This window comes from Chiloscyllium plagiosum, unplaced genomic scaffold, assembly GCF_037043375.1.
Source record: "Chiloscyllium plagiosum isolate Xiang-an unplaced genomic scaffold, Cpla_swu_hap1 HiC_scaffold_28, whole genome shotgun sequence".
Lineage (NCBI taxonomy): Eukaryota > Metazoa > Chordata > Chondrichthyes > Orectolobiformes > Hemiscylliidae > Chiloscyllium > Chiloscyllium plagiosum.
The window spans coordinates 36,500,240-36,524,386 of NW_028270166.1; the positions used below are offsets into that span (position 1 = coordinate 36,500,240).

General features: G+C 42.4%; 1 protein-coding gene across 4 annotated transcripts in view; it reads left to right on the plus strand.

Moving 5' to 3' along the window:
- The window catches only part of sema6bb (sema domain, transmembrane domain (TM), and cytoplasmic domain, (semaphorin) 6Bb), a 554,928-nt gene that overhangs the window by 416,079 nt on the left and 114,702 nt on the right, over positions 1-24,147 (plus strand). For all 4 annotated transcript variants that reach the window (XM_043720975.2, XM_043720977.2, XM_043720976.2 and 1 more), the window contains one exon: positions 22,815-22,905. In XM_043720975.2, the coding sequence (XP_043576910.2) occupies positions 22,815-22,905 (91 nt within the window). The remainder of the gene's footprint in view (positions 1-22,814; positions 22,906-24,147) is intronic.

A 24,147-nucleotide genomic window follows, 5' to 3' on the forward strand; every position in this document is an offset into this window, starting at 1 on the left:
AGCCATCCTAACTGACATTACAAGTCAGGTGCAGGGACTAGGTTCGCAAGATAGGAGTACTTGAATGTTGGAAAACAAGATTGGTTCTCAGGAAATATCATTGGGCTAAGTTGCTGTCAATAAAGTTATTTCATTAAAATGGATTGGTAATTGTCTGAATGTGCTCTGTAACGATGCCCTGTTCTTCTCTCAACAAAAAGTATAAAAAATGTCTTTGTCTTAAGCCATATGCGCAGTTTGTCCGAGGAACACGGAGGTGTTTAACCTCTGTGTTACTGGACAACCTGTGCCTGGCCGATATTGAATAAAGTGTGAAATGTTACAGAACCAGCCCGAATTGCTAGTATTTATTGACCGATTGTGGAACAGAGGCCCACCGGGTCCTGATCTTCATTGCAACACCTGATGACTCACTCACTTGGACAGCAGTTTAAACTTAAATCCTGTTTGAATTTTGTAACTTTTGAATCCTCTGTGCCAAACCTCCTTGGATTTAAGATGGTGACTAGCCATGGCTTTGATTGATATAAATGCCACTGCACATTACCATCTGTGCCAGTGCTAACCTCAGAATTGTCTATTTCCTCTTGGCAATGGATTACCATTGTACAGCCTTGTATATTTTATACAGATGGGGAACATTTGAGTTCAGTATGAGGACAGTTGAAAGTGTTCATCACAATGATTTATTCTGAAGCTATTGCTCAGGATGTGTATAAATAATAAAAATGTTAATCAATTATGTCAAAAATATCACCCCCTCCAGAAGAATGCTCACTGTGGAACCTTGTTTTATTGTTCTTGTCTAGCTTTTCTGGGATAGATTAAAGCCATCAAGGGCAGAGTTTACCAGAGATAGATTGGTAGATGGCAGGTGAGCGTGTAACATTAGGCATAATGCTATGGACACCTTTTCTAGCATCAACCTGCCTGCTCCTAATGCCAACACAATTTTATTAACAAAGATGGAGGCACCAGGCAGCATTCTTGCCCTTGAGACAGTTGAAGCCAGTAAGCTTCAGATTAATGTTCATTACAAGGCCTAATCTCACCTTGCGACCATTCTTCATCTAGCAGATGGTAGGAGGCTGGTTCGAAGTCTGTCTAGCTCCGGGGCAGCTGGTGAAGAGGAGCTGAAGGTAGCTACAGTATAGCCCATTGGAACAAGGCATGTTCGCCATTGATATTTTTTTGCCGAATAAGGAGTGGCAGGAATCTCACGCATACCTAAAACCACATCCCAAGCATTTGCAAAGAGTTGGGAGTTAGGAAGAAATTGGGAGTAAGGCTGAACAAAATAAGCATTTGCAAATTTCTGATTTTTTTTTAGTGAAAGGAAAGTAGCACATTTTGAGTAAGCAAGGGTCTCAGTTGTTTTGCTTTCCTAATTTTCTCATGTCCTTACAAAATTTGCTGTCCATATTTTTCATTGATGTATTTATTTTGTTTCCTTATTTTCACTTGTTGCTATTTTCCTGAAAGAAGCTATTGGTAACTCGCATACTCACCCATTGCGGTTAATGCGGTGGAATGAGACCCGAAGTGCTAACACAGATGGGATTCCAGCACTTTAACCCAGTGACAGTGAAGGAGGGGTGATATTTTTCCAAGTTAGGATGATACGTAACTTGGAGGAAAAGTTGCAAGTGATGGCTTTCCGATGTCTCTGCTCCCCTTGGTTTTCTGGCTGGTAATGACTGGCAGTTGGTAGAAGCTTTTGTCAACTGGGCTTTGCTGGTGGATGGTGCAGATGTTTATGTTGTTGAATATGGTGCTAATGAAGAGGGCGGTTATCTTGGGCATTGTGTTTTTAAAGTCCTGTTGAAGGTGCACTCATCCAGGCCAGTGCAGAGTATTCCATCACCTCCTGATTGTACCTAAATAAATGGGAAACAAAAAAACTGGTGATAGGCTTTGGGGAGACAGGAGGGAGTTGCTTGTTGCAGTGTTGCTAGGTATTGTTTGTATTCAGTTTTAAATGGTGGGAATAATAGGTGCCAATTATCAGCCCAAGCCTGAGGACTTGCTATATTGTCACAGCTGCTGCCTTTCAGATGAATCATTAAACTGAGGCCTGACCGCTTTGTCATGTGGACACCGAAGATTCCATAGCACTATTCAGAGGAAAGCTCCCTGGATGAAGTGCACATCAAAAAGATGCGATGAAGGGCTTTTAAAACATGCTGAGATTGTGAAAGCTGTTCTATAAATACAAGATTGATTGCTCATTCAGAAGGGAGACTAGATGTCTGATGTTGCCAGTCAACTTAACCGTGGAGGTGAACGTTGATTGCTTTGTCTCCTGCCTGTCTTTGGGAGTGCTAAAGCCAACTGTGTCCAAAACCAGCCTTGTGTCTGCCTGTGTGCAGTGTACAAGGGACAGGGTCAGGGGAGAGGAAACAGAGTGAAGTAAAAAAAGAAACAAGAGTTGAATTGAATGATTTCACAATCCATACTGTGATCTGCTTTATGAGTTGAATTTTACATGCCCGATGATGAGAGACAGGGCAATAAGGGTTTCAATAATATTGAATTGAATTTGAATTGAATTTATTGCCACGTGTGCTGAGGCACAGTGAAAAGCTTTGTCTTGCAAGCACTACAGGCAGATCACAGAGTTAAGTACATAGATAAGTAAATAATCGGTAAACAGTGGCAAAAACAAAAACACAGGTCCAGGCAAATGCTAAGAGTTTGTGAGACCATTCAGTATTCTGACAACAGTAGGGTAGAAACTGTTTCGAAACCGGCTGATGAGTATGTTCAGGCTTCTGTACCTTCTCCCCAATGGTAGAGGTTGTAGAAAAACATTGCCAGAGTGGGATGGATCTTTGAGAATGCTGGTGGCCTTTCCTTAATAGCAGGCCTGGTAGATGGATTCTATCGATGGGAGGTTGGCCTTTGTGATGGTCTGGGCCGAGTTCACCACCCTCTGTAACCGTCTCCGATCTTGAATGCTACAGTTGCCATACCAGGTAGTGATACATCCAGACAGAATGCTCTCAATGGCGCACCTATAAAAGTTGGCAAGGGTATTTGCCGTCATGCCAAATTTCCTCAGCTGCCTGAGGAAGAAGAGACAATGTTGTGCCTTTGTAACTAGTGCGTCCAAGAAAGCTTACTGTGGATGACCACTCCCAGGAGCTTGACACTCTCCATTCATTCCACCTCTGTGTTGTTAATGTGGAAGGGAGCATGAGTAACATCCCGCTGAAAGTCAATGATGAGTTCCTTGGGTTTGCTGGCATTGATAGCAAGGTTGTTCTCAGTGCACCATTTTTCCAGGTCTTCCACCTCCCGTCTGTAGTCTGTTTCATTGCCATCTGAGATTTGACCGACTATGGTGGTGTCATCAGTGAACTTGTAAATGGCATTAGTCTGGTATTTGGCGACGCAGTTATGGGTATACGGTGAGTACAGTGGGGGGCTGAGTATGCACCCCTGGGGGGTTCCAGTGTTAAATGAAACATTGTTCCCAATCTTCACTGATTGTGGCCTGTGGGTCAGAAAACTGAGGATCCAGTTGCAGAGATTGGGGCTTATTCCGAGATCACTAAGTTCAGTAATCAGTCTCGAGGGGATAATAGTGTTGAAGGCTGAACTGTAGCCAATGAGTAGCATTCTTACGTAGCTGTTCTTGGTGTCAAGATGTTCTAGAGAGGAGTGAAGAGCAAGTGATATGGCATCTGACGTGGATCTGTTGGTCCGATAGGCAAATTGGAGTGGGTCAACAGTAGTGAGGATGGTTGAGTTGATTACTGCCAGCCTTTCAAAGCACTTCATGACCACTGAAGTTAGGGCCACTGGATGGTAGTCATTGAGACATGCTGCATGAGCCTTCTTAGGCACAGGGATGATGTTGATCCTCTTGCTTGAAACAGGCAGGGACAGTAATGTGCAGCAGGGAGAGGTTGAAGATGTCCGAAAAGATCTCTGCCTGTTGATATGCACCTGGCCCAATTGCTTTCCTTGTATTCACACAAAGAAAAGCTGATCTGACTTCTGACTGTTGGGATAGGTTTGCAAGGACTTGTCGGAATAGGTGTTACCTCTCCACTGAAATTCTGCTCAAAGCGAGCATAGAAGGCGTTGAGACGATCTGGGAGGGATGTGTCATCTGCCTTGGACGACTGTCTGTGTGGAGTTTGCACATTCTCCCTGTGTCTGCGTGTGTTTCCTCTGGGTGCTCCGGTTTCCTCCCACAATCTAAAGATGTGCGGGTTAGGTGAATTGGCCATTCTAAATTGTCCATAGTGTTAGGTGCATTAGGTTACTCTTCGGAGGGTCAGTGTGACTTGTTGAGCGAATACTGTGGGGAATCTAATCTAATCTAATCGTCTGCTATCTTGCACTGTCTCTTTTTAGAACCTGTGATGTCACCGGGTTTCTGTCTGGGTCTCTAATTTGGATCGGTATTGGTCCTTGGCTGTCCTAATGGCTCTGCAAAGGTCATACTTGGATTCTTTATATTTGAGTGGGTCTCCTGATCTGAAGGCCCCACGCCTGGTTTTTAGCAGGTTCTGTATGTCCTGATTTATCCAAGGTTTCCTGTTGGGGAATACCTGGATTGACTTCCTCGGTATGCAGTCCTCCACACACTTGCCGATAAAGTCTGTGACGGTAGTGGTGTACTCACCCAAAGTACCTGCAGCCTGTTGAACATGGACCAATCAGCCGATTCCAGACAGTACTGGAGTTGATCATCTGCCTCCTCCGACCAGCATTGAACTGGTATCGACGAGGGGGTCTCCTGCTTGAGCTTTTGCCTGTAAGCCAGGAGAAGAAACACGACATTGTGGTTGGAGTTCCTAAATTAAGGGAGGGGGATGGCGCATTAGGCATCTTTCACAGTGGTGTAGCAGTGGTCTAAAATACTCCGGCCCCGGTGGGGCAGGCAATGTTCTACATGGGCAACACCTTCCTTAGATTGGCTTGATTGAATATAAACAGGGCCTCGGGGTGTTCTGTCTCCAAGGTCTTATTGATGGAGTTCAGCACATCCAGAGCTTCCTCAACCTTTGCTTGTGGCGGTATGTAAATAGCAGTTAGTATAGCAGCGGTAAATTCCTGTGGTAAATCGAAGGAGCGGCAGTTGATGGTGAGGAATTCAAGGTTTGGGGAGCAATGGCTGCCCAGGGTTGCAATGTCCATGCACCACAAGTTGATTAAAAAGCAAACCCTTCCACCCTATAGGGAGCATATTTGGACATTCATCGACCTCTGTTACATGTTAAAAGTGATAGCAACCCCCAAATCATTCACCCGGTGACCAAATCAGCCATTCAATTATAGAAATATAGAATCAAAAAAATAGGTGTCGGAGAAGGCCATTCAGCCCTTCGAACCTGCACTACCATTCAATGTGATCATGGCTGATCAAGCAATCTCAGTATCCCACTCCTGCTTTCTCGCCATACCTCTTGATCCCTTCAGCCTCAAGGGCCACATTCAGCCTCCTCTTGATTATATCGAATGAACTGGTGCGAACAGCTTTTGATGGTAGACAATTCCACAGATTCACAACTCTCTGAGAGAAGAAATCCTTCCTCATTCAGTCCTAATGGCTTACCCATTATTTTTAGACTTGGGGAACCCCTAGTTCTGGACTTCCCCAACATCGGGAACGTTCTTCCTACATCTAGCCAGTCCAGTCCCATCAGGATTTTATGTGTTGCTATGAGATCCCTCCTCATTCTTCTAAATTCCAGTGAGGACAAGCCCAGTCTATCCAGTCTTTCTTCCTATGTCAGTCCTACCATCCCAGGAATCAGTTGATAGACCACTCCCCAGCTCTACCAGCATTTTGTAATGCCCAGGAGGGCCCTTTGCTGCTGGGAAGACTCACCAGGTAAACCCTGATGTCCCTTCTGCATTTTACTGAGGTGGTAACTTCATAGAATCTCTACAGTGTGAAAACAGGCATTTGGCCCAAAAAGTCCACACCGACCCTCCGAAGAGTAACCCACCCAGACCCGTGCCCCTAACCTGTTACCCTACGTTTGCCCCTGACTATTGCACATAATCTACATATCCCTGAGCACCATGGCCAATTCGCCTAGCCTGCACATCTTTGGACTCTGGGAGGAAACCGGAGCACCCAGATGAAACCCACACAGACATGAGCAGAATGTGGAAACTCCACACAGACAGTCCCCCGAGGCTGGAATCAAACTCAGGTCACTAGTGATGTGAGACAGCAGTGCTAACCACTGAGCCACTGAGCCACTGTGCCATCTGTAAGGTCACCCCCTCAGCCTCTGACGCTCCAGGGAAAATAACCCCAGCCTATTCAGCCTCTCCCTATAGCTCAAACCCTCCAACCCTGGCAATATCCTTGTAAATTTTTTTTCTGAACCCTTCCAAGTTTCACAACATTTTTTCTATAGCAGGGAGATGAGAATTGAATGCAGTATCCAAAAGTGGCCTCACCAATGTCCTGTACAGCCCACAATATGACATCCCCACTCCTATACTGAATGCACTGACCGTGAGAATACCTCATGAGAATAAAACACAGTGACTGCTCCTACTGGTACTGACAACCTCCAGCAGCTCAAAATCTGATGACTTAAAACCGACAAAAGAGCTTCATACAAAATTGAAACAATATGCATTACAAATAATGGCAGTTACCAGGGAGTAATCCTGTGTTTACTATGAAATTGAGATGACAATTGTAAATCACTTGAGCTTTGATCTCCCAGTTTATTACTACATCTGAACTCCTTGATTAGATTACAGCCTTGTAATCATAGCCAGGTATACATTTTTTTTCTATCTGCAACCCATTTAAAAGTAATTGTGATTTGTAGGAACAAATTCTTCTTGTCATGAAATACAACACATCCCCGGTCCTGTCCCCAGTCTGCTAGACAACTCAATGATATCAAAGGAAAGTTCGGTACTATTTGAAGAAGGTGGATACATTTTATTATCTTGCCCCCAACCTGGATTATATCACAAAGAAATCCAGCTGATCAGATTGCAACTTTTTTCACCAGATGGCCAGTGACATTATGATATGTGACACACACATTGATAAAGATGCAACCTGCTGACAGTACTGTGATCCAATGGGAATATGAATTCAGCCTTATAACTTCTTCAAAAAGAGTTAATCCTAATTCTATATTGGCTTGGGATAAAATAAGGATCTGATTTTCTTTTGGAAAATCAAAAGTGAGGGCCATCCAACAGGGCTGAGAAGAGGAGTCAAATCGAACAAAAATAATCATTTGGGAAGGTCCAGTCTGATCTTTGAAGCCCGTACATTATTGGAGAAAAAGAAGATAAGTCAGTGTCCTAGTTGTCGGATATTAGGAAAGTAAAAATCTGGGTCTCAGCAAAGGGCAAAATGATGAGGAGACACAGACAATTGGACTACAGGATGGTCAAAGATCACCTGCTTGACAACTTTTTTTTTCTTACCTAGGAGCTTGAAAGATGCTCCAAATCTGTTATCAGTGTAATATAGAGAACAGCTAATTAGATCAGCTTAGCTGAAAATGTGTTGCTGGAAAAGCGCAGCAGGTCAGGCAGCATCCAGGGAACAGGAGAATCGACGTTTCGGGCATAAGCCCTTCTTCAGGAAAGCCCCTCAGAGACTACAGTTAAATATAGAAGGAGAGCTCTTTGTTAAGCAATGAGTTTTGTGTATGATTTTGATTTGAGTTATTATTATCATATGTACCAAGGTACAGTGAAAAGTTCTGTTTTGCATGCAGTGCAGGCAGATCACACCATTACAAAATACATTAGGATAGAACAGAGGGAGGAGTACAATGTTACAGCTGCAGAGAAGGTGCACAAAGAGCGAGATCAACGTTAAATTTAAAATTTCAGAGGCCCATTCAGAAGTCTAATAATAGCAGGGAAGAAGCTGTTCTTGAACTTGTTGGTAAGTGTATTTAAGTTTTTGTATCTCCTGCCTGACAGAAGAGGTTGGAAGAGATTATAACAAGGGTAGGAGGAGTCTTTGATGATGTTGGCTGCCTTCCTGAGACAGCAAGAAGTGTCGATGGAGTCAATGGATGGAAGGTTGGATTGTGTGATTGACTGGGCTGTGTTCACAATTCTCTGAAATTTTTTACCGTCTTGGGTAGGGCAGTTGCCGTACCAAGCCATGTTGCATCCAGATAAAATGCTGTCTGTGATACATCTATAAAAATTGTTATGAGTCATTACTGAAATGCTGAATTTTCTTAGCATCCTGAGGAAGAAAAGGTGTTGTGCTTTCTTGGCTAGCATAGCAAAAGGTTTGTAATAAAGTATCATTATCTTCTCTTGTTTTCAAGACAGCTATTTAGATCCTTCACCAGTGTTTCCCCTTCCAATGTTCATGCCTCCTTCCGAGGCTACAGTTCCACAGGCACAGGCCATGTTTCAAGCTGTAAACATTGTTTAGCTCATAGTTTGACAATATCAGTTATCTGTCTGATCATGATGGGTTTCAGGCCGAAGCAAGATTTCCTTCACACAAACTGCAGGATTGGCCCGGTGACTCAGTAATTAGCACTGCTACCTCACAGTACCAGGGACCCACGTTCAATCCCACCCTTGGGTGACTGTCTGTGTGGAGTTTCATGTGTTCCCTGTGTCTGCATGGGTTTCTTCCCGCAGTCCAAAGATTTGCGGGTTGGTTGGATTGGCCAGGCTAAATTACCCATAGTGTTCAGGGATGAATATATTTGGTGGATTAGCCATGGAAAATGCAGGGTGATAAAGTGGCGAGGTGGGTCTAGGTGGGATGCTCTACAGAGGGTTGATGCAGACTCGATGGGCCAAATGGCCTGTTTCCACCCTGTAGTGATTCTGTGAAACAATTGAGACAAGCTGTTTCTCACAAGCTTGCTGCAATCAATAAGGCTGGGGAAAAGATCATGCCACAGCAATATTAATTATCATTAATCAATAAGATATAACTGATTTTTTTTTCCAAACAATTTCTGTCAGACAATGAAGACCCATCATTCTTTTAGTGTCATAATCTAAGGAAAAGAACTGACCTTCATTTGGCTGAGCTTTTCCAATCATATCCAATATTCCAGATTTATATTCTTTAAGCATATATTTAACAGGCTGTAGTTTTTTCTTTGGAGATCATTATTTTTCTAGCCTCACAGAGACAATTGCACTGTTATCAATTTCTATTACCAGAGTTTTGTCAGGTATCTTGATATGCACCTTTCAATTCTTTTAAAGTCCTCGGTGGGTCAATACACATAGCATTGTGTGGAAAGTTTGATTTCAGGAGATCATGCTCCATCAGGTTCAATTTTCTCCATTTCACTTCCTTTATAACTGTGAGAAACTGCAGATATTCAGCGCGTTAAATCTAAGACACACTGAAAAAACATTTAAAGTTCAGTAGTATGAGCCCAGGGATCACATCATGAGCCACCAACTTGTAGACAGTTAATAACTTTGATTGAAATTCTTTTCTCTGCTATTTCAACCTATTTTACATAAATGGGCTACCAGTTGCAGTAAAATCATGCAAAGTGGAAATTCAATCAAGCACATTAAGCATTTGTATGCTCTTTTCCTACAGGGTCATTTCAAGGCCCTGGTATGTAAACTGTAACATGGCATTTATACATCTTTGGCCAAGTTCCCAAAATGCCTGCTGACCTTAATTTAACACATATTGAGAGATACTCAATAATAACATTAATTTAACATGTTCAGGAATTATTAAGTGTAAATTCAACACAAATGTGTAAACTTCAATAAGAATCTGCCTTCCAGCTCTCAATATTTAAGGTCAAAAATCATAAATTTTACAGTAGAGAAACATTACTGAAAGGCGTAATATTTTTGAAGGTGTAGTGATTGTAATGAGGTCAGCCAGGTGGATGTCATAGAATATGAGTTCCCTGATTGGGGCTGTTAAACTGGTCCAATTGAGAGCTTTGGCTGACAAATATAAACAGGAGTGTGTGACGTTCTGTTCATCCTGAGAGTTGGCTTTGAGAGTTGGATCAGTGTTAAGACTCCACATATTTAAATAAAGCATAACTTGGTGATAGGATACCAATCTCTCTCGAGTTATTTCAGAGAGGAATTTAATTCACATCAGAGAATCACAAGTGATAGTTCCTCTCATTGATCCAAACCCACCTCCTCTTGTGTTCTCAAAGGATCTATCTTTTGTGCCCTCTTGTGTTTCATCCTACTGCTGCCCTTAGTGACACTTCAGAAAAAAACAACATTAAGTTCCTTGTGTACATTGATGATAGCCAGCTCCCTAATCACCTTTCTGTCAATCACTCCAGTGTCTCCAAATTGCCACGGCACTTGCCCAACATTATTGGAAAAGTGCACATTTCCTCCAGTTAGATACTCATGAATCTTTGATCCCTACGACAAACTCTGTAGTCTAGTTGCTGATTCGATCCCTCTCCCTGGCAACTATTTCCTTGGTGGACATTTATATCATAGATTAGATTAGATTAGATTACTTACAGTGTGGAAACAGGCCCTTCGGCCCAACAAGTCCACACCGCCCCGCCGAAGCGCAACCCACCCATACCCCTACCCCTACATTTACCCCTAACCTAACACTACGGGCAATTTAGCATGGCCAATTCACCTGACCTGCACATCTTTTGGATTGTGGGAGGAAACCGGAGCACCCGGAGGGACGCAGACACGGGGAGAACGTGCAAACTCCACACAGTCAGTCGCCTGAGGCGGGAATTGAACCCGGATCTCTGGTGCTGTGAGGCAGCAGTGCTAACCACTGTGCCACCGTGCCGCCCATCATACTCACAGTGAACTGGTTTCTGCATTATTGGAATGCAGTAATCACAAAGGAGGCTTATGAGGAAGAGACCAAGAATGGGGAAATTTTAGAAATTGGATAGGCTGGTGTTCATTTCACTGGAGTAAGAAGGCTGTTGGGAAATTTAGTTGAGATATATTAAACTGTGCAGAACCTAGGTAGATACCCTTAGCAGAAAGGTCAATAATCAAGGGACATATATTTCAAGTAATTAGAGGGAGATGGGAGAACAATTTTCAATTGGCCTCAGTTGGCCTTAATTGGCTACCCACTAGAATTCACAGAATATGTTGCCTGGAGCGCAGACTTGAATTTTTTTTTCAGCAGCTAGGTTTTCCAATTATTTTGATTTCTAGGGGAAGTACTGGTCCCACCTTGCAGAAAAGAGAAGCACAGCAGGTGAGCAAAGTCGGGATATCTTGCTTAATTTAGATTTTCTAAATCCATAAGATTACAGGCTGAAGGTAAGAGATAAGGAGTTCTATCATGCTGAAATCTTAGAAATGAATTAACTTGAGGAAGTGACAGTGTAAATCATCCTGATTTTGTCAGTGGGGATGAAATGAAGAGAAAGAGGCATATTCAGAGTGACAAGTATATACACAGTTCAATTCAATTAGATATCTACACATTAATTAGAGACAGAACACAACACTGGGAATGCAGGGGGTGCAATCGCTAGGCCACTAATCCAGAAACTCAGCTCATATTCTAGGGACCTGGGTTCAAATCCCGTCATGGCAGATGTTGGAATTTGAATTCCATAAATGATCTGGAATTAAGGGTTTGCGTGATAACCATGAATCCATTGTCAATTGTCGGAAAAAAGCCATCTGGTTCACTAATGTCCTTTAGGGAAGGAAATCTGTCATCCTTATCTAGTCAGACCTACATGTGACTCCAGACCACATAGCACTGTGGTTGATTCTTAACTGCCCTCTTGAGAACTAGGGATGGGCAGTAAATGCTGGCCTAGACAGAGATGCCCATATCCCAGGAGTGAATATAAACAAGTCCTCATTCCTGTGGTGCTGGAGGGAGTGCGATGCAATGGGTTCCAACAAATTCCAATGCTGATCCTGCTATGATATCCAGAGGCAGAGTGGATCATTTCAGCTACCCCTGGCCATGGACCCTTGTTTGAACTACATCATGGACATTGATTAATCAAAAGAGAGGAAAAGGAGAAAATGTCAGACAGGCAGTCAAGGTAGAGAAAGAACTGGCAGGAAAAGCAGCAGTCAGCAATATTCTTTTCCAATTACCTGATGACTGAAAAGAACTCTAATGCCACCTGATCTAGAGATTTAGGTGGGCCCCACTTCTGCTGTTCAAAAGATCTGAACCCTGACTCGCTGCTTGTAATCAGGTCACTGGGCATTAGATCTACCAGGGCAGAGGGCACTGCTGGCATAAAAGTTCTCTTACCCTTTCAGCCCTGTTTCCTCTGATATCGTGGACATTGGGAAGGACAAGTGAAGGGCTTGTTTCAAGCAATTCTCATTGGAAAACCTGATCTTAGGCTGGGATCCAGCATACCTGAATTACCTCCAATTCCTCTTCATAGGGTCATACAGTCATACAGCATGGAAACATACCCTGCGGTCCAACTAGTCCACACCGACCATGTTCCAGAACTAAATTAGCCCATCTGCCTACATTTGGCCCAGATCGTTCCAAACCTTTCCTATTCATGTACTTACTCAAATGTATTTCACACATAACTGAAAGCACATCCACCACTTCCTCTGGCAGCTCATTCCATATATGAGCCACTCTGTGTATAAAAAAAGTTGCCTCTCTTCATATCCTTTTTAAATCTTACTCCTCTCACCTGAAAAAAGTCTTCCCCCTAGTTTTGAACTCTCCCACCCACCTCCCAATTCATTGTACACAAGCCTCTGGCCCCTTAGAAATTCTGAGGGCTATATCTGCTCTAATATATATTGAGGGAAATCTTACAATTAACTCAAACCTGCATTAATTTTAAAGGGCATTTAACTACCAATGGCTACCTAAAGACTAACTGAAGCAAAGCACACAAGCCCAAAGATTTGTTAGTTCCCTTTTAGCTTAAAGAACTATGAAATGAGTCACCTTGGAATAAATTAGCACCAGTGACTGAAACTAAATACATTTTTAAAATAATATTTTGTTTGAAGGGAATGTGTTTTTTTCTATCTTTATCCATAAACACTTGCAGTGGTATATTAAGTACGATGACAGTCTATAAACAAAGAATATTAGAGAGATGACAGCATCAAATTCATTTATATGAAGTGAGCCAGCTATTTCTGCCTGCCTTTCATTTCATGTTTATATATTCTTAATCTTGACAAGCGTGAGTTTCTTTGGGAGATAAACAAAAAAAAATCTTTTCTTTGGTATGTAAAGACTTTGACAGAAAAAAAGAATAAGGTAGCTGTACATCTTCCAACAAAGCATCAACATACATAGTGAAGGCATAATGGAAGCATATTGTATTAATATCACTACAGTGTACACAGTCAGTATAATATTTCAACATTTGCATAAAGTCAACACAGTGATGTACTATTGACACAGCAAAGAAATATCCATGAAAAAGTGTATGTACACAATCTTTCTCTCTTCCTCTTGTTTCTTTTGATTCCAGAGTCACTGACTGCCCTCTGTTCTTTTGTTAAAGAGTTATGCAACTCTCAGCAGAATATTTGGCCAGGGAGACATAACAAAATTAGTAAAATGCATTGCTAACATATCGCAAACTGCCAGCACTGCACATGACAACTAAGGGACATGGCACTGGCACACCAAAGATTTGGGATCAGGTTGGAAGTTGAGTCACACTAATTGGCTTCACTGAGCCCGGACTAAGCATAGAAGAGATCAGCTAAGTCTCATTCCCCCTTCTGTGTGATCCATCCTTGTAAAACTAGGGGTGGATTTTCTGCATGCTACCTTTGTACAGAACATTGATAGAAACACATAACTTGCCATCGATCTTCCGTTGAAATTACAGCAGAAGATTGAAAAAACTCAGGAGAAATTCTGTCAGCAATTATCATGGCAACATTAGTGACACTAATCGGTTCCAACTTTTATTAATTGAAGTTTCACCAGATACAGTAGAGAGTTTTAAATCCATTTCCCCAAGGCATTCACATTGGCTTCAACTTTTTGAGTGCAGTGACCTTACCACCATGGCATCACCTCTTCTGTTAATCCACACTGCTTTCAAAATATCTCACTGACATTATCCTTGTTACTGCACCTCCCCTCGCTAACTCTCCATCTTTGCATCCCATGTTTAGCAAGCAACACAATACTCTTCGCATAACCCCTTCCTCCTGAAAGTTATCCAAGGACAGTCTGAACTCATGGGCTAGTATTTGTAGAAGGCATCGTGGAAGATTGTAATATCATTTCTTCATGTTTGGTGGTGGCCCATTCCAGAATAAGCAGAGGCAGAGAGATTTCATAAAAAGCAGTCTGGGTGTTATTCAATGAAAGACAGCCCACATATCAGAGGACAGAAGGAAAAAAATGGATGTTAGGAATGAAATATCTATCATGTTAGTCTTCTACTCTTTCACTACATGACCAACTGTAAAGAGAGGATGACTTCCATAAATGGAGGGATGTGAATAGAGAGGGATCAGTTAGTTCAGTTGGATGGTTAACTGGTTTGCAAAGTAATGCCAGCAGTGTAGGTTAAATTCCGATTGAAGTGATCATGAAGGACTCTCCTTCTCAACCTCTCCCCATACCTGAGGTGTAGTGAAGCCTCAGGTTAAACCAGCACCAGTTGTCTGTCTCTCTCCCTCTCTAATAAGAGCCTATCCCCCTCTGGGACGATGGCAGCTTTACTTGCTACCTCTGATTGATAATGGTAAATTGCAGACAGTGATCGATTCAGCGAAAACAAGGCGGCTGCAGTTAGGAAATGTATTATTGCAGTGTATAGTTACAAAATGTATCAGTTTGGTTATCCTGAAGCAGCCTATTAATTGATTCTAGAGAAAGCAAGTACTCAGATCACCTTCCTCAACATTTATGTACTTTCAGGACCTCTTTTATTTGAATTAAAAGCTTCATTCCTTCTTTATTGGATTGGAGAGAGTAGAGGAGTCCCTGCATTTCTGAGTTTGTTATCTCACTTAGAGTCATAGGGATGTACAGCACAGAAACAGGTCCCTTCAGTCCAACTCGTCCATGTCGACGAGATATCTTAAATTAATCTAGTCCCATTTGCCAGCACTTGGCCCATATCGCTCTAAATCCTTCCTATACCCATTCAGATGCATTTTAAGTGTAGTACTAGCCTCCACCACTTCCTCTGGCAGCTCATTCATACACACACCACCCTCTGCATGAAAATGGTGCCTTTAGATCCCTTTTGAATCTTACCACTCTCACCCTAAACCTATGCCCTCTAGTTCTGGACTCTCCCCACACCAGGGAAAAGACCTTGTCTATTTCCCCTCTCTATGCCCCTCATGGTTTTATAAACTTCTATAAGGTCACCTCTCAGCCTCTGACACTTCACAGAAAACAGTCCCAGCCTATTCATCCTCTCCCTATGGCTCAAATCCTCCAACCCTGGCAACAGCCTGGTAAATCTTTTCTGAACACTTTCAAGTTTCACAACAGAATTGCACACAATATTCCAAAAGTGGCCTAACCAACATCCTGTACAGCCGCGACATGACTTCCCAACTCCTAAACTCAATGCTCTGAACAATAAAGGAAAGCATTCCAAACGCCTTCTTCATTATCCTATCTACCTGCGACTCCACTTTCAAGAAACTATGAACCTCCACTCCAAGGTATTTTTGTTCAGCAGCACTCCTCAGGACCTTACCATTAAGTGGATAAGTTCTGCCTTGATTGCCTTTCCATCTGCCACTCCTCTGCCCATTGGCCCACCTGATCAAGATCCTGTTATACTCTGAGGTAACCTTCTTCGCTATCCACTGCACCTCTAATTTTGGTGTCATCTGTAAACTTACTAACTATACCTCCTATGTTCACATCCAAATTATTTACGTAAATGATGAAAAGCAGTGGACCCAGCACCGATCCTTGTGGTACACCACTGGTCACAGGCCTCCAGTCTGAAAAGCAACCCTCCACCACCACCCTCTGTCTTCTACCTTCAAGCCAGTTCTGTATCTAAATGGCTGGTTCTCCTTGTATTCTATGTAATCTAACCTTGCTAACCAATCTCCTATGAGGAATCTTGTTGAATGCCTTACTGAAGTCCATGTAGATCACGTCCACTGCTCTGCCCTCATCATTTCTCTTTGTTACTTCTTCAAAAACCTCAATCAAGTTTGTGAGACATGATTTTCCATGTACAAAGCCACGTTGACTATCGCTAATCAATCCTTGCCTTTCCAAACACATGTAAATCCCCTCCCTCCAGACCACCCCCAACAATTTGCCCACCACCGAAGTCAAGCTCGAGTTCCGTGGCTTTTCCTTTCCATCTTTCTTAAATACCACATTAGCCAACGTCAGTCTTCTGACACATCACCTGTAACAATCGATGATGCAAATATTTCAGCAAGGGTCCCAGTAATCACTTCCCTAGCTTCCCACAGAGTTCTAGGGTACACCTGATCAGGTCCTGGGGATTTATTCACCTTTATGCATTTCAAGACGTCCAGCACTTCCTCCTCTGTAATATGGACATTTTTCAAACTGTCACCATCCATTTCCCTATATTCTTTATCGTCCATGTCCTTTTCCACAGTAAACACTGATGCAAAACATTCATTTAGTATCACCCCCATCTCCTGTGGCTCCACACAAAGGCTGCCTTGCTGATTTATGAGGGGCCGTATTCGCTCCCTAATGTATTTATAGAATCCCTTTGGATTCTCCTTAACCCTATTTTCCAAAACTATCTCATAGCCCCTTTTTGCCCTCCTGATTTCCCTCTTAAGTGTGTTCCTACTGGCTGTACACTCTTCTAAGAATTCACTCGATCTCCGCTGTCTATTCCTGACATATACTTTCTTTTCCAAAATCTCTATTTCTCTAGTCATCCAACATTCCCTGCATCTACCAGACTTGCCTTTCACCCTAACAGGAACATACTGTCTCTGGAACTCTCTTTGTCTCATTTTTGAAGGATTCCCAATTTCCAGCCATCCTTTTACCTGTGAACATCCACCGCCAATCACCTTTTGAAAGTTCTCGCCTAATATCATCAAAATTAGCCTTCCTCCAATTTAGAACTTTAACTTGTAGATCCTGACTCTCCTTTTTCATCACTTTTCAAAACTAATACAATTATGGCCCCTTGCCCCAGAATGCTCCCCCCCCTAACATCTCCTATCTTATTTCCCAAGTGTAGGTCAAGTTTTCATCTTCTGCAGTCGGGTACATCCACATTCTGAATCAGAACAGTTTCTTGTACATACTTAACAAATTTCTCTCCATCAGTAGCAGCAGCAGCAGCAGCAGCAGCAGCAGTAGTAGTAGGGAGTTGTACTTTCAGCAACATGTTATGTCCAAGCACATTTCCAAAGATTTGGCACTGGGAAACAGCAGGAGCATGCACAAAAGGGAATATTTCAATAAACCCCATGGTACAGCTTTGTCACTGGCCTGTATCCCTGCTGAAATTTCATGAAGAGATGTAAAGTTCTTCTGATTATTATTCCACAAGTATAACCCAAGGTCTTTCTGTGGAATGAACATTGCTCATTTGCAGCAAGGTGGCTCAGTGGTTAGCACTGCTGTTTCACAGCGCCAGGGACCCAGGTTCGATTCCACCCTCAGGTGACTGTCCGTGTCGAGTTTGTACGGTCACTCCATGTCTGTGCGGGTTTCTTCCCACAGTCCAAAAGTGTGCAGGTTAGGTGGATTGGCCATACTAAATTGCCCTATAGTGTCCAGGGATGTGCAGGCTAGGGGGATTAGCCATGGGGAATGCAGGGATAGGGCGGGAGTGGGTCTGGATGGGATGCTGTTCGGGAGGTTGGTATAGACTCGAATGGCTTGCTTCCGCACTGTAGGAATTCTGTGATTTCTTGTGGGCATCATATCTTAAGGAAAAACAAATGTAGCTGTTGAGCAGTTGATTCAATTTTTCACACAGTTCAGTATGAATCCAGTTTAACAACAAGCAGCCCTTCCTGAGAGGAATTTCAAAAATTGCTGTAATTCATTGCTGTGCCTTGTTTTAATCTTTTGATAAAGTTAAGTTACAAGAGGGCTTGGTACACATTTCGCTAGTCAAAAGTGTGATGAGATCAAAGGAAATTGAATTTTTTTCAGGTTTGTAATCTATGTTCAGTGTTTCCTGAATTCTGACAGCCCATTATAGTAACAATATGCCTAGAATGTTTTATTCATACAGACTGTTATTTATATTCATAATAACTGCTACCTTTAGTAAATGTCCTTTGAAGGATAAAATAGCAATTTTTTGACCAAACATGATATAATAAAATCTCAATTGGCACCAGCCTGTTACGTGAATACAGCAAATGGTTGTGTTTTCTTGTACCTCTGCATCAGAGTATGGAAATATAGTTTGTGGACTGCGTGTAGCCATTATACATTCACATGCGGCTCTCCAAAGACTTCCCGTATGCCTCTGAGATTACTCTCACAAATTGCCTTGCTGGACATTGGCAGATCTCTGAAATAAAGCAAAGACCTGTGGATACTGGAGACCTGAAACAAAAAAAAATGGAAATTGCGGGAAAAAATCCAACAGGTCTGGCAGCGACCTGAGGGGAAAAAAAAAAACAGGGTTCACGTTTTGAGCCTAGGGAGTTATGAGAAAGTATTGGGCCTGGTGGGTAGCGTTTGTTAATTGCTTTTTTAAAATTGGTGACAAGAGTAAAAGAAAATCAAGAGCGGGGGTGATGGAGGCATTTGAATGCTGTTGGTGGCACAGTGACAGTATCCCTACCTCTAGGCCAAGAGGCCCGGGTTCAAGTCTTAGTCGTTCAGGAAGAGTGTGATGGCATTCCCAAATAGGAAAAATATCAGAAGAAGCACACTTTTCTTTTAAAAAAAAATCTGCTGATTTGACATGGATGGTTTAGTTACAAAGAAAACAGAGGATTCTGTGGTAGTGTCACTCTTTGTCAAACTTGAAACCTCCAGAGGTATGCTATATAAAAATAGCTGGGCTATCACAGGGGTCCCCAGAAGAGGGTTCTCTATATGGGACTGCTCTCACTGGAGATGAGGAGCGGAGGGTTTTATACACAGCAGATACATGCAATCAAGGTGATTCCTAGCCAAACAGAGCTGTGGAGGCCTTAGACACATAGACATTGGTTGTGAGTAATTGTGTTCCCTGTTTAATTACTTAAAAAAGCTTATTTTTGTTGTTCTGGTTGTACCTCAGCCCCACACCCTTGATCTTTGGGCTCACAGTGTGCAAGCAGCAGGCAGGTAGAAAGAACTCATTATGTGTCCCTGACCAAAGTGGGGTCAGCAAGCCATGGAGGCGATCAGAGTTCCCGACTATGTGCCTCTCTTCCACAACTATTTGAATGCCCGATGTCCTTGGAAAGGGAGCACATAACGCCCACCAACATCCTTCGGGTATTTTGAGAGAGGTTGGCACCTTGGGCACTTCACTTCCCCTATCAATTTTTATTTTGTCCCCTCCCTTGTTTCCTCCCCTTTTTATTTATCTTCTTGCTGCACATCTCCTCATGGGCAGTGTTTGTAGTAATATGTTAATTGGGTGAATGATAAATTGAGTTTATTTTCAGAGGAGGTGGTGGAGATGGGTATAATTATGACATTTAAAAGTCATCTGGATGGGTACTTGAATGAGAAGGGTTTAGAGGGATATGGGCTAAGTGCTGGCAAGTGGAATAAGGCCAGTTTAAGATAATTGGTCAGTATGGATGAGTTGGAATGAAGGGTCTGCTTCCATGCTGTATAACTCTATGACTATAAATAAAAGAACTCAGTTCTCCCTCAGTGTGGGGTTGGATTCTGGACAGGCAAGTGGAAACTTGCTAAGCTACAAATTGACAATAAAATGCTTGTAAATCTCTGGATGTCTTTTGCTACCTCATTCAACACATGGACATTGGTCTCTTAAACGCACAATTCTTCCCCGGATGGTCAGCCAAATGGAGTACTTTGGGTGTGGTCATGGACTACAACTGAATTTCATTGGAACTGTATTGAGCAATGGATGTTCTGTCTTTCATGCAAGGAAGGGAAAAGATTGTGTTTTTAAATAAAGAACAAGGAACACAAACTAGTCAGCCAACAAGTAAGAGTTCTTCACGTCACACATTTTAATGCATGAGCAGATTTCCCAGTGCACTCCTCCCAGTGACGCAATGAATTTGCCGTTTTATAATGATTAGGACATCGCCATCAGAGAATGTTGGGGCAACTGTGACAGACTGAAAGGCACACACCACACATAAGACTTTTAACGTAAACAAGTATTTGCTCACATAACTAATGCAGTACTAAACTCAACTAAACAACTTGGCTAAAACAATGTAAGTATAATGATAAATGTATCAGATTGAAATTTGATTTTAAATTGTAGTGAGGGTGTTGCAAGCAAACAGGGTTCAAATTGCATGGAGGCCGCAACTGAGGTCACCATTAGAAGCTCCTAAAAAAACCCTCAGAAGTTCAATCATTGGGCCAGCCAGTGAGAGGGAAGTTAGCCTCCTCTCTCCCCGCTGCCATATGTGGGAGAGTCTGTGAGGAACTGTTCCATCATCCTCAGATTATTCTCTCCTATGCTTGCTGCTAATAGGCTCTACTGGTTCTCATTAGTATGTGGGTTAAAGAGAGAGTGAGACACATGCTGACTCTGAGGGGATGTGAGAGAGAGAGAGCCTGCAAAGGTTGAGAGGAAAACAGAGACAGACAGACTGCTAGGCTGTATGAGAGAGAGAGAAAAAATAAGAGAGACAGACTCCAATGGAATGAAAAAAAAAGACACAGCCCCCATCACTGTGTGTGTATGTGTGTTTGCGAGCGAGCGGAGGACTTCAGTAAGATGACAGGCAGACTTAGATTTCAATACGAATGAGTGAATAAGTTTGGTAAATTGAGTCTTTTCATGTGGGTTTGTCTGTTTAGATAATTTCATGCCAGATGTCCATAAGACCATAAGACATAGGAGTGGAAGTAAGGCCATTCGGCCCATCGAGTCCACTCCACCATTTAATCATGGCTGATGGGCATTTCAACTCCACTTACCCACATTCTCCCCATAGCCCTTAATTCCTTGTGACATCAAGAATTTATCAATCTCTACCTTGAAGACATTTAGCGTCCCGGCCTCCACTGCACTCCGCGGCAATGAATTCCACAGGCCCACCACTCTCTGGCTGAAGAAATGTCTCCGCATTTCTGTTCTGAATTGACCCCCTCTAATTCTAAGGCTGTGCCCACGGGTCCTAGTCTCCCCGCCTAACGGAAACAATTTCTTAGCGTCCACCCTTTCCAAGCCATTTATTATCTTTTAAGTTTCTATTAGATCTCCCCTTAACCTTCTAAACACCAGGATCCCAGGATCCTTAGCCGTTCCTCGTATGTTAGACCTACCATTCCAGGGATCATCCGTGTGAATCTCCGCTGGACACGCTCCAGTGCCAGTATGTCCCTCCTGAGTGTGGGGACCAAAACATCGCTGCTTTTATATTCCAACCCTCTTGAGATAAATGCAATATTGCATTCGCTTTCTTAATCACGTATTCAACCTGCATGTTTACCTTTAGAGAATCCTCGACTAGCACTCCCAGATCCCTTTGTACTTTGGCTTTATGAATTTTCTCACCGTTTAGAAAGTAGTCCATGCTTGTATTCTTTTTTCCAAAGTGCAAGACCTCACATTTGCTCACATTGAACTTCATCAGCCATTTTCTGGACCACTCTCCCAAACTGCCTGGATCCATCTGCAGCCTCCCCACTTCCTCAGTACTACCTGCCTGTCCACCTATCTTCATATCATCGGCAAACTTTGCTAGAATGCCCCCAGTCCCTTCATCCAGATCATTAATATATAACGTGGACAGCTGCGGCCCCAACACTGAACCCTGTGGGACACGGCTTGTTACTGGCTGCCATTCCGAAAAAGAACCTCTTATCCCAACTCTCTGCCTTCTGTCAGACAGCCAATCCTCAATCCATACCAGTTGTTTATTCACTTAGTATTTATGTGTAGATGAAGATATAGCAACACCCATGCCTGCCTAGAGCTGTTCTTGTTCCAACCTTCGAGCAAAGGCTCTGTCGCATGACCACTGAGGTCACAGTTTCATCACAACATACCTCCAGTGATATCTACATACTCTTTAATCCCTACTATTACATGTGGCTGTGCACTGCTCCGGAATTCAACTACTTGACGTCCCATTTTAACTTTTCAAAATGATTCTTGACTGCTTTATTTATTTGCTGGATCATTGATCAGTATGCTGGAGTAAATAATGTAATGATGATCTTGGTGTCAACCTACTTTGCAACAGTGGGTTGACTAGCTTTTTTGTAAAATTACCTTTGATGTGGCTGAGGAACCATTTTGTGTATCCTCTCTGTTTTAAGCAGCAAGAAGATAGTAAAAGCTTAGTTGTAAACTTCAAGTTTTGTGCATATGTGATGAAGTTGCATTGGCTATGATCTCACTGGTCTGTGGAAAGTGTTAGAAAAGGGCCTGTGGAACTAAAAATGTGGTTCTTAAGAAAATATCTAGGAGAGTCCTTGAAAACAGAATTAGATTGACCCCTGCAAACAATGCATTATTCCTGCATTACAATCTTTCAAACGTACATCTGTTGATCACACAGCACTGACTAGTGGAACAATAGCTTATTTATAGCTGTTTGCTTTCCACCTTAGAGTTGATTTCTTTGTTGCATGAATATATTATAAAGACAATATGAGTCGATTATGAAAAAGTTTCACTGTAATTGACTTTCTTCTCAATTTCAAATGAAATATGGTCATTGAGCTCAACCCTGACCGGTCTGCTGAGCATTGATGTAATCTATTTGTCATTTGCTCACAAGCTGATGGTCCTTATTTATTTCAGATGGATACGCTTGAATCTCTCGGACCTAGTATCAGCGGTATGGCAAGATGTCCTTATGATCCCAAACAAGCCAATGTTGCACTCTTTGCTGGTAAGAGTAGAAACTTTAATATTATTGGCTAAAACTCTAATTATTTAATCTAATTTGGCAACCACTCACGAAGAACTACATTTAATAAAATGTTTTAATTGGGCTAGATTGCATTGAATATGTCTCAGTTTCACGTTGGTATTTTTGTTGGCTTTAATACCTTCATTAGACAATAGATTGTCAGGCATTGTTAGAGACTAAAAGACCAGAAAGACCTTGGGCTTAGGCTGCAGTATGTGGAGAGATTCCTGAAATAAGGATGGGCAAGATGGGCATTGGGCAATTTGACCATGGTCTGAGGCATTATTGGATTGAGAGGAAGACTGAGTCAGTATCCGCAAGAGTGATGGTTACAATGGGTTTGATGTAGAAAAAATCTTTGCTTCACAGAGGCAAAAATCAGAAAAAAATAACAGCCAGTCAAAGATGTTAGAGGGGCTAAAATAAAGCATAGAGACATAAACAGAAACTTCGGTCCAGCTGTCCATGCCAACCAGGTATCTTAAACTAATCTCGTCCCACTTGCCAGCTTTTGGCCCATATCCCTCAATCCTTTACCATTCTTATACCCATCCAGGTGCCTTTTAAGTGTTATAATTGCACTCACCTCTACCACTCCCTCTGGCATATACACACCACCTTCTGTGTGAAAAAGTTGTCCCTCAATTCCTTTTTAAATCTTTCCCCTCTCACCTTAAACCTATACCCTCTAGGTTTGGACTCCCCTTCCTTGGGGCAGAGACCTTGGCCATTCAACTTATCTATGTTCCTTGGGATTTTATAAACCTCTATAAGGTCACCCCTCAGCCTCCTACACTCCGTGGAAAAAAGTCCCAGCCTTTTCAGCCTTTTCTTATAATTCAGACACACCAGGGGTCTTAGTAACATCCTTGTGAATCTTTTTTGTACCTTTTCCAGTTTAATAACATCCTTCCTACAGCAGGGTGACCAGAATTGTAGGCAATACTCCAAACGTGGCCTTGTCAATGTCTTGTACAACTATAGCATGATGTTCCAAATCCTGTTTAAGTCCTGCCTGGGTTTGTCTTATCAAAATGCAACACCTCACATTTATCTAAATTAAACTCCATCTGCCATTTTTCACTCCACTGGCCCAGTCAATCAAGATCTTATTGTACTTTTAGATAATCTTCTTCACTTTCCACTGTATCATCAGTTTTGGTGTCATCCACAAACTACTAACTATGCCTCCTATATTCTCATCCAATCCCATCGTACCGA